The sequence below is a fragment of the Heptranchias perlo genome, chromosome 37 (assembly GCF_035084215.1).
Source record: "Heptranchias perlo isolate sHepPer1 chromosome 37, sHepPer1.hap1, whole genome shotgun sequence".
Taxonomy (NCBI): Eukaryota; Metazoa; Chordata; class Chondrichthyes; order Hexanchiformes; family Hexanchidae; genus Heptranchias; species Heptranchias perlo.
The window spans coordinates 12,106,651-12,122,280 of record NC_090361.1 but is presented as its reverse complement, the minus strand read 5'-3'; the positions used below and the strand labels follow the sequence as shown (position 1 = coordinate 12,122,280).

The 15,630-nt window shown below is 46.1% G+C and overlaps 1 protein-coding gene across 2 annotated transcripts in view; it reads left to right on the top strand.

The window, feature by feature from the left end:
* Positions 1-15,630, top strand: part of LOC137304514 (adhesion G protein-coupled receptor E2-like) — a 74,846-nt gene that overhangs the window by 41,106 nt on the left and 18,110 nt on the right. For both annotated transcript variants that reach the window (XM_067973149.1, XM_067973148.1), the window contains 6 exons: positions 391-458; positions 3,663-3,797; positions 5,529-5,706; positions 7,535-7,654; positions 9,587-9,762; positions 12,081-12,251. In XM_067973149.1, coding sequence (XP_067829250.1) covers positions 391-458; positions 3,663-3,797; positions 5,529-5,706; positions 7,535-7,654; positions 9,587-9,762; positions 12,081-12,251 — 848 coding nt within the window. The remainder of the gene's footprint in view (positions 1-390; positions 459-3,662; positions 3,798-5,528; positions 5,707-7,534; positions 7,655-9,586; positions 9,763-12,080; positions 12,252-15,630) is intronic.

The following is a 15,630-nucleotide window of genomic DNA, read 5'->3' as shown; positions in this document are numbered from 1 at the left end:
ACATTGTGTGTAGTTCTAGCCACCTGATCAAAGGTGTGGAACCAAAGAATGTACAACACAACAACTTGCATTTATATAGTGTCTTTAATGTAGTAAAACGTCCCAAGGCGCTTCACAGGAGCATTATCAGTCAAAATTTGACACCGAGCCACATAAGGAGACTTGGCCAAAGAGGTAGGTTTTAAGGAGCATCTTAATGCCCCTTTCTATGATGCGCTTTTTCAATGTCTTGAACAAAAATACTCCAGAGTTTATTTCTTAGGAATGAAAGTATTCGATTTGCATGGCTCCCTGATCTTGTTGTAGATTACTTTCCTGATACTTCTGGATATGAGAATTTACTGTAGAAAAATGATAAAGTATGGTTAATTTGTCTGTATTTCTCCCTAGTATTTGACTGCCCATCTGCTGATTTCACCAAATGTTCATCAGTAACCATGGAGACGGGGTCAGTGCAGGTAGGCCATCTGCCTTTGTCATTCACTTTGGTACTTTTCATCTTTTCATTCGTTCTCGGGATGTGGGCATCGCTGGCATTGCCCATCCCTAACTGCCCCTTGAGAAGGTGGTGGTGGGCCTTCTTCTTGAACCACTGCAGTCCGTGTGGTGAAGGTTCTCCCACAGTGCTGTTAGGTAGGGAGTTCCAGGATTTTGACCCAGCAATGATGAAGGAACGGTCGATATATTTCCAAGTCGGGGTGGTGTGTGTGACTCGGAGGGGAATTTGGAGATGACGATGTTCCCAGGCACCTGCTGCCCTTGTCCATCTAGGATGGTGGAGGTCGCAGGTTTGGGTGGACTTGGCCTTCTTGATATTTCCCAAAGCCACACTCACATCCCGGTCAGTGATGAGCAAGAGGTGTAGCTGTTATTTGTTGCACTCCACTTGCGTCCATTGCAGAATTAATAACGAGAGAGTCAGCTCCCCCCTTGATGTCTCAGTGGGTGATTGCACCGCCCGCTTTGTGACTGTGCCAATCTAGCATGGAAAGTCCCATTTCGAAACCCCAACCTGTGTTGAGTTAGATAATCTCAGTCAGAGTGAGAAAAAAGGCTCAAAAGTTGGCCCTGAGCTCGAGAGCTCGTAAAGAGGGTCCCTTTCCGGATCAGTATCCAATGACCCGTGATAGAAAGTGCATGAGATGGATACAGAATCGGGTTTGGTTGTGATATGCGCCACAGTCATAGAATCGGCTGACTCTTAATGTCAAAGTTCAACGTGAGTACTGAAGGGTTACCTGAACCCAGGGAGTCCTATCTGGTCATGGATCAGAGCCTTCAGGGGAGAAGGTGCTGCTATCTAACCAGGGACGAGGAGCTGCAGGTTGTGGGTTGACTCTATGGGAGGGGATTTTAACCACCGGTGGGTTTCTGGCGGGAAACCGCTGGTTTCAGTTAATTTCCCGCCTGCCCGCGGCAATATGAGGCCATGGCGATTTTAACCGCTGGGCCTCGTTAAAGTGCCGCCAGTCCACTTCGCACCGGGAACAGGTGGACAGGAAGTGGCTGCGACCTCTGGAAAATTGGGCCCGCCAACAATCAGGAAAGTGTAGGCCTGAAATAGGTAATGCTGAAAATAGTAGGCCAGGTGAACAACAAAGCTCAGTCCAAATGTCATTTCTAATGATGTGGTTTGAAGGTGTGACGTATTTTGACTTTGAATCAAAACAGAGGTGGCTGGTGTCACGAAAGTAATGAGTGTTATGCAAATTTGAACATTTAACATAGGCTTTTTAAGGAGTCTGATTCTCACCCATTGATAAAAATAGCACCTGTGTTTCTGACATATATTTTTAAAGACAGGTTAACAAGTGCTTCTGTTTAAATAAAAGGGACAGCTCAATAATTATCACCAGATACAGGGGATTTCATTCATGTGATATCCGTGGAACTGTTCAGGTATTGGCATAAAGCAAGTTTCAATTACCCTGTCTATGTTTCAATGGCTCTTGATAAAAATCCAGATTTTTCAATGAAGTACATTTTGAATAACAGCAACTTGCATTTATATAGCGCCTTTCACTTCGTAAAATGTCCCAAGGGACTTCACAGGAGCGTTATCAAACAAAATTTGACACCGAGCCACATAAGGAGATGTTAGGATGGGGTGCGGGGGAGGGGAGCGAGGCCATGGAGCCATTTGAAAACAAGGATGAGAATTTTTAAATCGAGGCGTTGCCAGAATGGGAGCCAATGTAGGTGAGTGGGCTCAGGGGTGATGGGTGAACGGGACTTGGTGCGAGTTAGGATACGGGCAGCAGCGTTTTGGATGAGCTCAAGTTATAAGAATTAAGCAGTGACGCAGGCCTGAGCCATCCTTCTCCCCCATGTTGCATGCACAGATTCATTTATTTGTTTATACGACTGCACTACATGAGGGGAATAAATTTATTTCTATACTAGCAGATGTCCTGTGGCATTGCTCATGGCGAGTCCGAGGATATGGTGTTTTATAACGACAGGGGTGTTGCCAACAAACTCTGGGAGGGTGTGACAGGGCAAGTGTGACAAGAAGTAAGTGTGACACTTGCAGGAAGTGCACGCTATACACAAGGTTTTCTCAACTGGATTGTCGTCAAAAGCCAACTGGTTCACTAATGTCCATCAGGGAAGGGAATCTACCATCCCTACCCGGCCGAGCTTACTTGTGACCCCAGTCCCACAATAAATGCCCTCAGGGCAACTAGGGATGGGCAATAAATGTTGCCTTGCCAGTGCCACCCACATCCCAAGACCAAAGAAAACGTTCATTCGTAAATGGAGGTGTTGTCAACAAAGTGTGACTGGGAAAGTGTTACAGGAAGTAGGTGTAACATTTACATGAAATGCACATTCTATGCAAGACTTTTAAAGTATTACAGATGTATTTGTCTGTCTGCTGTGGGCAAACCAAATACTATTTACTTATTAATTAATTTGTCCAGGAACCAGTCAAAAACACTTGCTTCATGTCTCCGAACACATCTTTCACAAACTTCTCTCCAAACACTCTCAGCAAGAATGTGCATTCCCACTTCCCCACCCCTCCTTGCAATAGTGAAACCCCCAACTCACCACGCACCGTACCACAGGACAGCCACTACAGCAATAAAATGATTTTATGCAAAGAATCAGGATGATCCCTATCACATGAGACAGTAATGTTGTCCTTGACTATCACACATGTCAGTCATGTTGTCCCTGACTATCACACGTCAGTCATGTTGTCCCTGACAACACACATGACAGTAATATTGTCCCTGACAACACACATGTCAGTAATGTTGTCCCTGACAACACACGTCAGTGATGTTGTCCCTGACAACACACATGTCAGTAATGTTGTCCCTAACTAACACACATGTCAGTAATGTTGTCCCTGACAACACACATGTCAATAATGTTGTCCCTGACAACACACGTCAGTAATGTTGTTCCTGACAACACACGTCAGTAATGTTGTCCCTGACAACATACATGGCAGTAATGTTGTCCCTGACTAACACACATGACAGTAATGCTGTCCCTAACTAACACACGTGTCAGTAATGTTGTCCCTGACAACACACATGACAGTAATGGCTACCGCACATGGGAGTAATGTTGACCATGTGCCAAGTAAATTCAGTCCTTGTATTTTCCAGTGTAATAACTTGTACTGATTTCACTCTCTCTCTTTCCAGGCGAGCGAGTCGAGTGCTGAGCCTGGACACGATGCTGGCGATCCATTCTGTTCGGTCATCGGCTTTTTCCGTGATTACAACGTGTGTGAAAAGTTGCACAGTGAAGACGGTTTTGATTCTGAGCAGCATCTGATGGTGAGCAGTGTGCTGAGGGCGTATTGAACTAACACGGACTGGGGTCTTCCTAAACAGTCGTCACAAAGAGAAATTATATCTTCGCATGCCAGCCTAGATTGTGTGCTCAAGTCTCAAGGAGTGGGACATGAACCCGCAACCTTCTAACCCAGAGGCGAGTGTGCCACCATGGAGCAGCTACATTTAATCTGCATACCGATACAATTCTCACGTATAACACATGTCTGTTTTTTGGGCATATTTTCCAATGTAGCATTGAGACCAGTGGATGGTAAATCCTGGGCAGTACACCTGTAATGTTCTGATAAGCTGCCTGCTATTTGTAAGGCCTCATCGGTTGTGCTGATCTCAAGAAAATGTTGCCCATAGTCTGAGTTATACGCAAAACAAAATATATAACCAGGTAGGTGTTGGCCGGGTGTCGGGGCTACTTTTAGCAGATCTGTGTAATCTGACCCATTGTGTATTCAGTATACTGGGATGTAATGTTTTCCGTGGCTAACCTGTCTGAACACCAACGACACCTTTGATTGCTGTGACCGTCTCCCAGCCTAATATATGCGATGCGATTTTAGAACCTCATTCACCTGACGAAGGAGATAAGCTCCGAAAGCTTGTGATTTTCAAATAAAGCTGTTGGACTATAACCCGGTGTTGTAAGATTGCTTACAAAAAGACTAATGGAATGTTGGCCTTTACCTCAAGGTGGATGGAATACAAAGGGAAGGATGTGCTGATTCAGTTGTTTAGAACCTTGGTCAGATCCCCATCTGGAATACTGCGTTCAGTTCTGGGCACCGCACCTCAGGAAGGATATATTGGCCTTGGAGGGGGTGCAGTGCAGATTCACCAGAATTATACCAGGCCTTAGAGGGTTAAACTATGAGGACAGGTTGCATAAACTTGGCTTGTATTCCTTTGAGTATAGAAGATAAAGGGGTGATCTGTTCGTGGTGTTTAAAATGTTAAAAGGATTCGATAGGGTAGATATAGAGAAACTATTTCTCCTGGTGGGGGAATCAAGAACAAGGGGTCATAATCTTAAAATTAGAGCCAGGCCATTCAGGAGGGAAATCAAGAAGCATTTTTTCACACCGAAGGGCAGTAGAAATTTGGAACTCTCTCCCCCAAAAGGCTGTGGATGCGGGGGGACAATTGGAGCTTTCAAGGTTGAGATCGATGGATTTTTGTTGGGTAAGGGTATCGAGGGATGTGGAGCAAAGGCGAGAAAATGGAGTTGAGGTGCAGATCAGCCAAGATCTAATTGAATAGCGGAGCAGGCCAGAGCGGTTAAATGGCCTACTGCTAATGTTTCTAAGGAACAGAAAGAAAAAGTAACCCACTAGTGCTCCAACTAACCCCAGCCCAAGACCAACTCAAGCTAGCCCAGTGCCCAATCCATTCCAACCCTGCTATTACAACACAAGTGCTCCTCCAGTCTACTCCTTATGGTTTCCATTGTGTTACTTGCCATTGTTAATGGGCCTGACATTACCTAGGCCTCATTTTGTCCCCTTTTAAATATACGTTTCCAAATCTGTCCAATCTCTCCAGTACAGAATGAATCTTTTGCAATCATAGCCCACGTAAAACGTACCTAGTGTTTAATAGAGACTGTGCTCCTGCATGTGAATTAATCTAGTTTTTAGGGTGGGAATGTGGGACAATTGTTAGTGACCCTGAAGTAAGATAGGTTGTAGCAGCACTGACGGAACTGTTTGAATCCCGCAGAATATCACGACGTTGACAAATGAGCTGCTGGGAAATCATTCCCTGATGGAAAACATGGATGTACAGGAGCGGCAGAATGCACTTGCAGTGTCTCTGCAGACCATAGAGAATTCAGTGATGGCTGTGGCATTCACGTTGCCCGACCAGGAAAAGAAGAACATGTCTTTTGGCAATATAGGTAAAGCACTTGAGAAAACGGGCAGCAGCATCTCAGCGGTTTTGTGTTGTGGTCAAAGAGGCAAAACTGCGCTCTGTGTCTTAAATTGAGAAACCTGGATGAAGGGGCTACGGCCCGTCATGCAGGGCACCGCCGACGGGCTGAAGTACGAGATCAATTAAGAAATAGTGAATAGGTACCACCAAGCTTGGGTTTTAAAAGTATACAGATTGGGGGAATGGAAGAATTGTATTTATATAGTGCCTTTCATGACCTCAGAATGTCCCAAAGCGCTTTACAGCCAATGAAGTACTTTTTTAAAGTGTAGTCACTGTTGTAATGTAGGAAACACGGCAGTCAATTAGCGCACAGCAAGATCCCACACACAGCAATCTGATAATCTGCTTTAGTGACATTAGTTAAGGGATAAATATTGGCCAGGACACCGGGGAGAACTCCCCTGCTCTTCTTAAAAATAGTGCCATGGGACATCTACATCCACTTGAGAGGGCAGATGGGGCCTTGGGTTAACGTATCATCTGAAAGACTGCGCCTCCGACAGTGCAGCATTCCCTCAGTGCTGGATTTCTGTGCTCAAGCCTCTGGACTGGGGCTTGATCGGAGGAAGAGAAGACTGAGCGAGGTGAGGGGGTTCCACAATTTTGAGGACTTGGAAAGGAATGGTGATTAGGTCCATCTGGACTTGAATGCTCCTGTGGGTGAGAGTTGCAAAGCCTCATTACCAGTGGTCAACATATTAACTTCACTGCCACAGGCATCTCCAACTGTAGAAGATCATCCACCCGTTTTACATATTGAAATGTTCCACCAGTTATATTTCATCATGGCATTTTATGCCACATTCACTGAAGGAAGAGGTGATTGAAGAGGAGACCGGCCTTGTGAGTGACAGCACTGCCTGCCGTAGTGCTAAGCACCACGTTCAACTCCTAGTTTCTGCTGAGTTAGCTGATCTGAGGCAGGTTGCAGTTGAGGGTACTACAATTAGCCTTAGTGCCCCTGGGCTACAGAAGGTAAAAAATTGTTCCGGTCCCTTGCTCTTGGTCACTATCAACTTGGGCAGACTTGGACTTGGTTGCTGAGTCTCACTGTCTAGAATCATGTGTAAAGAATGGCCACTGATACCAGAAGTTTGCCTGCCCGCTTCGAACAGTAACCCAGCAAGATATTCAGAATGATACCAGGGCTAAAAGGGGACATGTTGCTTGTACTCCCTTGAATATAGAAGATTAAGGGATGATCTAATTAAGTTGTTTAAGATGATTAAAGGATTTGATAGGGTAGATAGAGAGAAACTATTTCCTTTGTTGGGAGAGTCCAGAACAAGGGGGCCTAACCTTAAAATTAGAGCTATGCCATTCCAGGGGGCTATCGGGAAGCACTTCTTCACACAAAGGGCAGTGGAAGTCTAGAACTCTCTCCCCCAAAAAGCTGTTGAGACTGGGGGTCAATTGAAAATTTCAAAACTGAGATTGATCGATTTTTGTTGGGTAAGGGTACTAAGGGATATGGAACCAAGGCGGGTAAATGGAGTTAAGATACAGATCAGCCATGATCTAACTGCATAGGCTCGAGGGGCTGAATGGCCACCTCCTGTTCCTACGTTCTGAAGAGCCATCACGTTTGGGAAGGAGAAAATTGGAAAAACACAATTTTTTTTTGAAAAAGCCTAAGAGATTTATTTCAAACACTCAGTCATATAAAAAAAGCCTCTTTTTATTAGGCAGACAGTTCCAAGACATGTCTGATACACACGCAGACGGTTAACTGTAGTTTCCATCGCTGTGCTGTCACAAATGTTTACCACCTCTTGTCTTCTTTTTAATAGAAGTTCAAATGGAAGTTCTACGAGATCACAACATTTCAGATGCAAAAACAGTGTCACTGTCAGCAAAGGGGAACCAGATGGACATTCACTGGCGGGCGGTCACTGCAGGAGACGACCCTGGTAATCATCTGCCTCTTATTTCAAATTCTTGCAACTATTGCTGTGCCATAATTTGTGAGGTCTGTTATGTGGGATCCGTTCGTCTCAATTCATGGTAACCTCACCCCGCTCAGTTTGTGAGCTAAGCTCATGATGATGCAGTCGTGCTATTCAATTATTGATTATGTCCTCTATCTCTTTCATTTACTTAATCAGAGAATCATAGAATCATACCGCACAGAAGGAGACCATTCAGTCCATCGTTACTATTGGACCTGCTTCCCCCACCCTTTCAGGCAGTGCATTCCAGATCATAACAACTCGCTGCGTAAAAAAACATTCTCCTCATCTCCCCTCTGGTTCTTTTGCCAATTACCTTAAATCTGCGTCCTCTGGTTACCTTCTGCCAGTGAGAACAGTTTCTCCTTATTTACTCTACCAAAACCCCTCTATTAAATCTCCCCTTAACCTTCTCTGCTCTAAGGAGAACAATCCCAGCTTCTCCAGTCTCTCCACATCCCTGGTAACATTCCAGTAAATCTCCTCTGCACCCTCCTTAAGGCCTTGACATCCTTCCTAAAGTGCGGTGCCCAGAATTGGACACAATACTCCAGATGAGACCTAACTAGTGATTTATAAAACTTTCTTGCTTTTGTACTCTGCCTCTATTTATAAAGTCCAAGATCCCGTGTGCTTTTCTTAACAGCCTTGTCAACTTGTCCTGCCACTTTCAAAGATAAATGTGTGTGAACCCCCAGGTCTCTCTATTCCTGCGCCCCTTTTAAAATTGTACCATTTCATTTATATTATCTTTCCTCATTCTTCCTTCCAAAATGCATCACTTCACACTTCTCTGCATTAAATTTCATCTGTCATGCGTCTGCCCATTTCACCAGTCTGTCTCTGTCCTCTTAAAGTATGTTACTATCCTCCACATTGTTTACCAAATTTTTGACTGTTGTGTCATCCACAAACTTTGAAATTATACCCTTTAGATAAAATTAAATTAAACCCAAAATCCAATCAAAAATGCAATCTTTCTTTCCAAACCACACAAATTTTCCTGGCAGACCTGCTCCTAGTTGTTCTGAGACGTGGCCTTGTGTCCAAATCTTTCCCAATATTGCCCCAGTAAATCTCCATATTTGACCGGCTGATGCAAGGACCTTCTGTCCTTTAGAGTTTATAATTGATTTTCATAAAACAATCTATCAAATGTTGAAACTTTTCTCCAAGCTTTGTTGCTTCGGCAGAGTTAACCATTGAAATAAGGCCAAAAAAAGGAAACTATAGATAGAAGTAACCTGAATTTATATAGTGCCTTATCGCTTTCTCAGAAGATCTGAAAGCATTTCATGTTCAATTACTTTTGAAATTCAGTCAGGCAGGCAAATGCGGTAGCCAATTAATACACGACAGGCCCCTTCGGACAAGAAATAAGATGACTGCCTAGTCAATCTGTTTCTGGTGGTGTCGTCTGAGGGAGTAATATTGGCCAGGACACCAGAAGAACACCCCTGCTCTTCTTCGAATAGCGCCATGGGATCGTTTACGTCCACCTGAGAGGGCAGACGGGGCCTCGGCTTAATGTCTCATCTGAAAGACGGCATCTCCGACAGTGCTGCACTCCCTCAGTACTGTGCTGGAGTGTCGGCCTAGATTTTGCGCTCAGGTTTCTGGACTGAGGTTTATTCCCATGACCTTCTGACTCAGAAGTGAGAGAGCTACCAACTGAGCCACAGCAAAGCTATCTAATCCATACCTGCAATAGGCCTTAAACGTTGTTTGGCCTTTGTTCTATTAAATACAGGACCCAAACCTTTTGTGTGGGGCTACGCCTTGACTAGGCCGGAAAAAAAGTAACGGGCTGCAGAGAGCTTGGGGTGGGGGAGGTTTTGCTATGGAAATCGTGCCGCCGGGATGGGGTGATGACAATCCGCTTTGCCATGGCAGGTTTTGCGGGTGTGGCGCTGATCGCCTTCTCTCAGATGGACTCCGTGCTAAACGGCTCCTTGAAACATGAGGGGGAGCATCTGCGGCTGAACTCGCACGTACTGACCGCAACCTCGACGCGTAAAAACGGGGACGCCCTCGTCGAGCCCGTCAATATAACATTCCGAAATGAGAAGGTTAGTTGAGCGTCACCACAACTTAAGGGTTCAATGTAGGAGCTGTATCTGCGAGTAGCCCATCATTCACCCTCGTTTCTCAGTTGGTAATCATGACGACCAGTGTGGAACAGAGCTATACAGGTTATCCCGGTTCAGTTGCCACTCTGTGCTGATCTGAACTGAGGCATTGCATTTGGCTGCAGTGCCCCTGGGCTATGAACAGGGAAACCGACCGAGACCCCGCACTTATAATTGCCAGACAGGGACACCTGCTGGAAAAATTACATAGAGTTGCATAGAGTGTACAGCACAGAAACAGGCCATTCGGCCCAACAGGTCTATGTCGGTGTTTCTGCTCCACACGAGCCTCCTCCCTCCCTACTTCATCCAACCCTATCAGCATATCCTTCTATTCCTTTCTCCCTCATATGTTTATCTAGCTTCCCCCTAAATGCATCTATGCTATTCACCTCAACTACTCCTTGTGGTAGTGAGTTCCATATTCTAACCATTCTCTGGGTAAAGAAGTTTCGCTTGAATTCCCTACTGGATTTATTACTGACTATCTTCTATTTATGGCCCCTAGTTCTGGTCCGCAAGTGGAAACATCTTCTCTACGTCTACCCTATCAAGCCCCTTTCATAATCTTAAAGACCTCTATCAGGTCACCCCTCAGCCTTCTCTTTCCTAGAGAAAAGAGCCCGAGCCTGCTCAACCTTTCACAAGGCATGTGTGTGAACATGTTGAATGAGGAGGGATCGGGTTCAGCTAAGATGACCCCAACAGTTCAAGGGATATGGGGATGGTGCAGGAAAATGGCGTTGAGGTAGAAGATCAGCCATTGTTGAATGGCGGAGCAGGCTCGAGGGGCCGGATGGCCGACTCCTGCTCCTATTTCTTATGTTCTTATGTAACAGGCCATAGGCACTCAATGACTTGACTCACGTGACTAGACAGTTGAGCGGGTGACGGGTGACGGGTGACGGGTGACTGGTGATGGGTTACGGGTGACGGGTGACGGGTGACGGGTGACGGGTGACTGGTGACGGGTGACGGGTGACGGGTGACTGGTGACGGGTGACTGGTGACTGGTGACGGGTGACTGGTGATGGGTGACGGGTGATGGGTGACGGGTGATGGGTGACTGGTGACGGGTGACGGGTGACAGGTGACGGGTGACGGGCGATGGGTGATGGGTAGCACCTGTGAAACATTCTCCCACCCAGCAATTTTTCCATTGCTTAGTCGGGACACAAATAGAAACTCAGCACATGTTCCAATTCAAGTTCCTGAAAAATCCATAGCCTCGATATCAACACCCCACCCCCCCGCCCTATAACGGGCGGGAGAGGGTCGGGGCGGGGGGGGGGGGGTTAAAATTGAAAAAAATGGGGAACACGTCCCCAAATCACCGCATGCACGCCCATTGCTGTTTATATGGCGGTGCGTTTCGAGGCGTTTGAGTGTTTCACGGTGGAGAAACCAGGACACTTCACTGACATATTTAAATCGGGCTCCTGCAGTGCAATTGGGAGCCAGATTTTAAATTTCACTGTTGCTGCTACGAGTTTCCCAGGGGCCGGGAAACCCAGAAGTGAAAGGGAGGCGGGAGGTGCTGTTTATGGGCCAGGAGGGGGCAGGAGTGCTCCCTCCCCCACCCCTCACAGGCCCCTCAAGGAAGCCTTTGGCCTCCCTTCTGCCAATTGCGGCCAATACCATCCCCCGCCCAACAAACTCCCAATGCTGACCATCCCCCCCCTCCAGATTGCCGGGGCTGCGGCCTCCTACCGCTGGTTTTCCCGCCTCAATTTGGCCGACTTCCAGGCGGGAAACGGAAGAAAAAATTCTAATGAGGCCCTGACGTTAAAATTGGCAAGGCCTCTGGCCTTACCAGGCTCCTTGGCCGTTTTCAGCCTCCCCCTCACCCTCCCCACCTCCCCATAAGTATCGAGGCCCGTGTCTCTGGTTGCTTAAAATGGAGTGCACACCTCCTCCCCATTGGAACACATCCACTTAACTAAGTTCAGCGGAGATGCAGGCTAGCAGAGCCAAGGTTTAAAGGACCCCCAAAGTGTGTGCTGGGTTTTAACCAGCCAAAACTGCACAATTGACCAGCTCAGAGCACCGATAACCCTCCTGCTGCTTGTTTAACCAGGACCACCCTACCACAACGTCCGAAAGAGAAAAGATAGTCACGTTGTGAAAGATAGAGCGGAGAGAGACCAGGTGCTGTTGCCGGGGAAGTCAATCTTTGCGTTAAGGCGACTGAATGCTGAATTACTCTGCTGAATGAAAGCTAAAAAAGCGAAGGTTAACTTATCGTCTCCTTGATCCAGGAAAGGAAGCCTCGAGCCGAAGTGGTGTGTGTCGCTTTAAACCGCACAGGGATCGGAAGTCGTTGGACCCGCCAGAGCTGCACTGTGGTGGAGTCTAACGCTACACACACTGTGTGCAAGTGCACGCACCTAACCAGCTTCGCTGTGCTGATGGCATTGTACGAAACACAGGTATAGTACACACCGGGACAGAGGGGCTTTGTTACCAGCAGAAGGCTGGTAACAAGAAGAATGTTTTATTTTACTAATAAATTGCCCAAGGTATTTTTCACGGCCTGTTGATAAATATATTTTATATATGCACATATATATGTTAAAGATGGCGATAGAATTGGGAGAGGGGCATCAGAAACTCATTCCACGTGCCACCTATTGGCCGGAGCCTGTAACTACATTGTGACAGACAACTGTTTACATACAGGATCGCCATTCTAAATGTTTACATAAGGCGGTTTCAATGTTAAATGTTGACATAAAAACGTGACCAAAAGTCAGGACAAGTCAAGTCAAGTCATGACATGAGGTTAGACAGGATGTACATGCATACATAAGATTGTTGATAATGAGTAGATAATTAAGACACTGGAATTATACCAGCGTTGGTATAATTGAAACAGGGAGGCAGTCTTTCCAAAGAACCATAGAACCATAGAAAAGATACAGCACAGAAGAGGGCCATTTGGCCCATCATGTCCGCGCTGGCTCGAAGAGTAACCAGGTGCCCATTCTAATCCCACCTTCCAGCACCCGGTCCACAGCCCAGCAGCTTACGGCACTTTAGGTGCAGGTCCAGGTACTCTTTAAAAGAGTTGAGGGTCCCTGCCTCTACCACCAATTCGGGCAGTGAATTCCATACACCCACCACCCTCTGGGTAAAAAAGTTTTTCCTCATGTCCTCTCTAATCCTTCCGCCAATCAGCTTAAATCTATGTCCTCTAGTTCTTGAACTCTCCGCTAGGGGAAACAGATACTTCCTGTCTACTCTATCTGGGCCCCTCATAATTTTGTACACCTCAATCAAGTCTCCCCTCAGTCTCCTCTGCTCCAAGGAAAACAACCCCAGCCTATCCAATCTCTCCTCGTAGCTGCAATTTTCAAGCCTGGCAACATTCTTGTAAATCTTCTCTGCACTCTCTCCAGAGCAATTACGTCTTTCCTGTAATGTGGTGACCAGAACTGCGCACAGTACTCCAGCTGTGGCCTTACCAGTGTTTTATACAGTTCCATCATTACATCCCTGCTTTTGTATTCTATACCTCGGCTAATAACGGAGAGCATTCCGTATGCCTTCTTCACAACTTTATCTACCTGTACTGCCACCTTCAGGGACCTGTGCACATGCACTCCAAGGTCTCTCATTTCCTCTACCCCTCTCAATATATTCCCGTTTACTGTGTATTCCCATTTACTTGCCCTCCCTAAGTGCATTACCTCACACTTCTCCGGGTTGAACTCCATTTGTCACTTTTCCGCCCACTCTACCAACCCATTGATATCTTCTTGGAGTCTACAGCTACCCTCTTCACTATCAACTGCAGGGCCAATTTTTGTGTCGTCTGCAAATTTGCCAATCATGTCCCCTACATTCAAGTCCAAATCATTAATATATACCACAAACAGCAAGGGACCCAACACGAGCCCTGTGGCACACCACTGGAAACGAATTTCCATTCGCAAAGACATCCATCGACTTTTACCCTTTGTTTCCTGTTACTGAGCCAATTTTGGATCCAATTCGCCACATTTCCCTGTATCCAATGGGCTTTTACCTTTCTGACCAGTCTGCCACATGGGACCTTGTCAAATGCCTTACTAAAATCCATGTGGACAACATTCACTGCAATTCCCTCATCAATCCTCCTTGTCACTTCCTCAAAGAATTCAATCAGATTTGTAAGGCATGACCTTCCCTGAACAAATCCATGCTGACTTTCCCTGATTAAACCATGCCTTTCCAAGTGATAGTTTATCCTATCTCTCAGTATTGATTCTAATAGTTTGCCCACCACCGAGGTAAGACTGACCGGCCTATAATTGTTCGGCCTTTCCCTCGTACTCTTTTTAAACAATGGTACTACGTTTGCAGTCTTCCAGTCCTCCGGTACCTCCCCTGTATCTAGTGAGGATTGGAAAATGATCCTCAGAGCATCCGTTATTTCCTCCCCGGCTTCCTTCAGTAGCCTAGGAAACAATCCATCCGGCCCTGATGACTTATCAACTTTCAAGGATTCCAGTCCCTCTAGTACTTCCTCTCTCGTTATGTTTACCTGATCCAATATTTCACACCTCTCCTCTTTAACTACTATTACCGGATCATTCCTTTCCTTTGTGAATACGGAGACAAAATATTCATTTAAAACCCTACCCACGTCCTCTGCTTCTACACACAAGTTACCCTTATCATCCCTGATAGGTCCCACCTTTTCCTTAACTATCCTCTTGTTCTTAATGTACTGATAAAACATCTTTGGGTTTTCTTTAATCTTACTAGCTAATATTTTCTCATGCCCTCTCTTTGCTTTCCTTATTTCCTTTTTTACTTCATCCCTGTACTTTCTGTACTCCTGTAGGCTTTCTGCAGTATTTAGTTTTCTGTGACAGTCATTAGCTTTCTTGCCCCGTTTCTTTCCTTCTTCCAATTTTCTCCCCTCATTTCCTGAAGGTGCTGACTCATGCTCGGGTTACTGTACTGTTCTCCAGGTGTCGGCAACCTTCCAGCATTTTGCCTAAGTCGCCACCCTTTCTGTATGAGGCTCGACGGTGACGGCATGGTTTGTTGTCTCGCAACCTCCTTGACCTCTCAGTTGCCCTCGACACTGCCCACCGCTCCATCCTCTTCCAGTGTCTCTTCTTCACAATCCATCTCTACGGCACTGTTCTCACTTGGTTGCATTCGTAACTGTCACAATGAAGACATCTCCAAAGGTCTCTCCTTCTGCGCCCATGTGGTCACCTCTGGTGTACCCAAGGGCTTTATCCTGCTTTCAAAAGTCTTCGAAGAACTCTCCACTTCTGAGCTTTTGACGTGGCCTTCTAACTCCTTCCCTGGTTTTCCATGGTCTCTTTATTTCTCTCTGCTCTGTAAGGTGTTTTGAGGTGTCTTCTTGTTCATGCGGACACTACACATAAGTAAGTTGATAAGTAGGCTATCCAATCATGAGGGCCTTCACAATTGAGCCCAATCATGTCCTTACCCAATGTCTGCACACACAGATTGACCAACAGGAATGACTGGATAATGAATAGAAGTGGAAACCATGGTTGATTTCCTCTTTTAACTGGGTTGCTGAGGTCCGTTGTAGCCTCGCAACAACCTCCCAACTGAGGTCAACAATCCCGGCCCAGATCGGAATTGAACCTGAGATCTTTTGGTCTGCACTGCTCAGATAACAAACATTTGCTCACCAGGTCATTGGATGAGCTCAGAGAATCTTACCTGAGATTCTCAACCAGAGGATTGAAAATTCCAAAGGAATTCTTGGCCCTCCCTTGTGGAATAGACTGGGGAACCGTCCGGTGTGGTTCAGATTGGCAAAATAATGGATTGCAA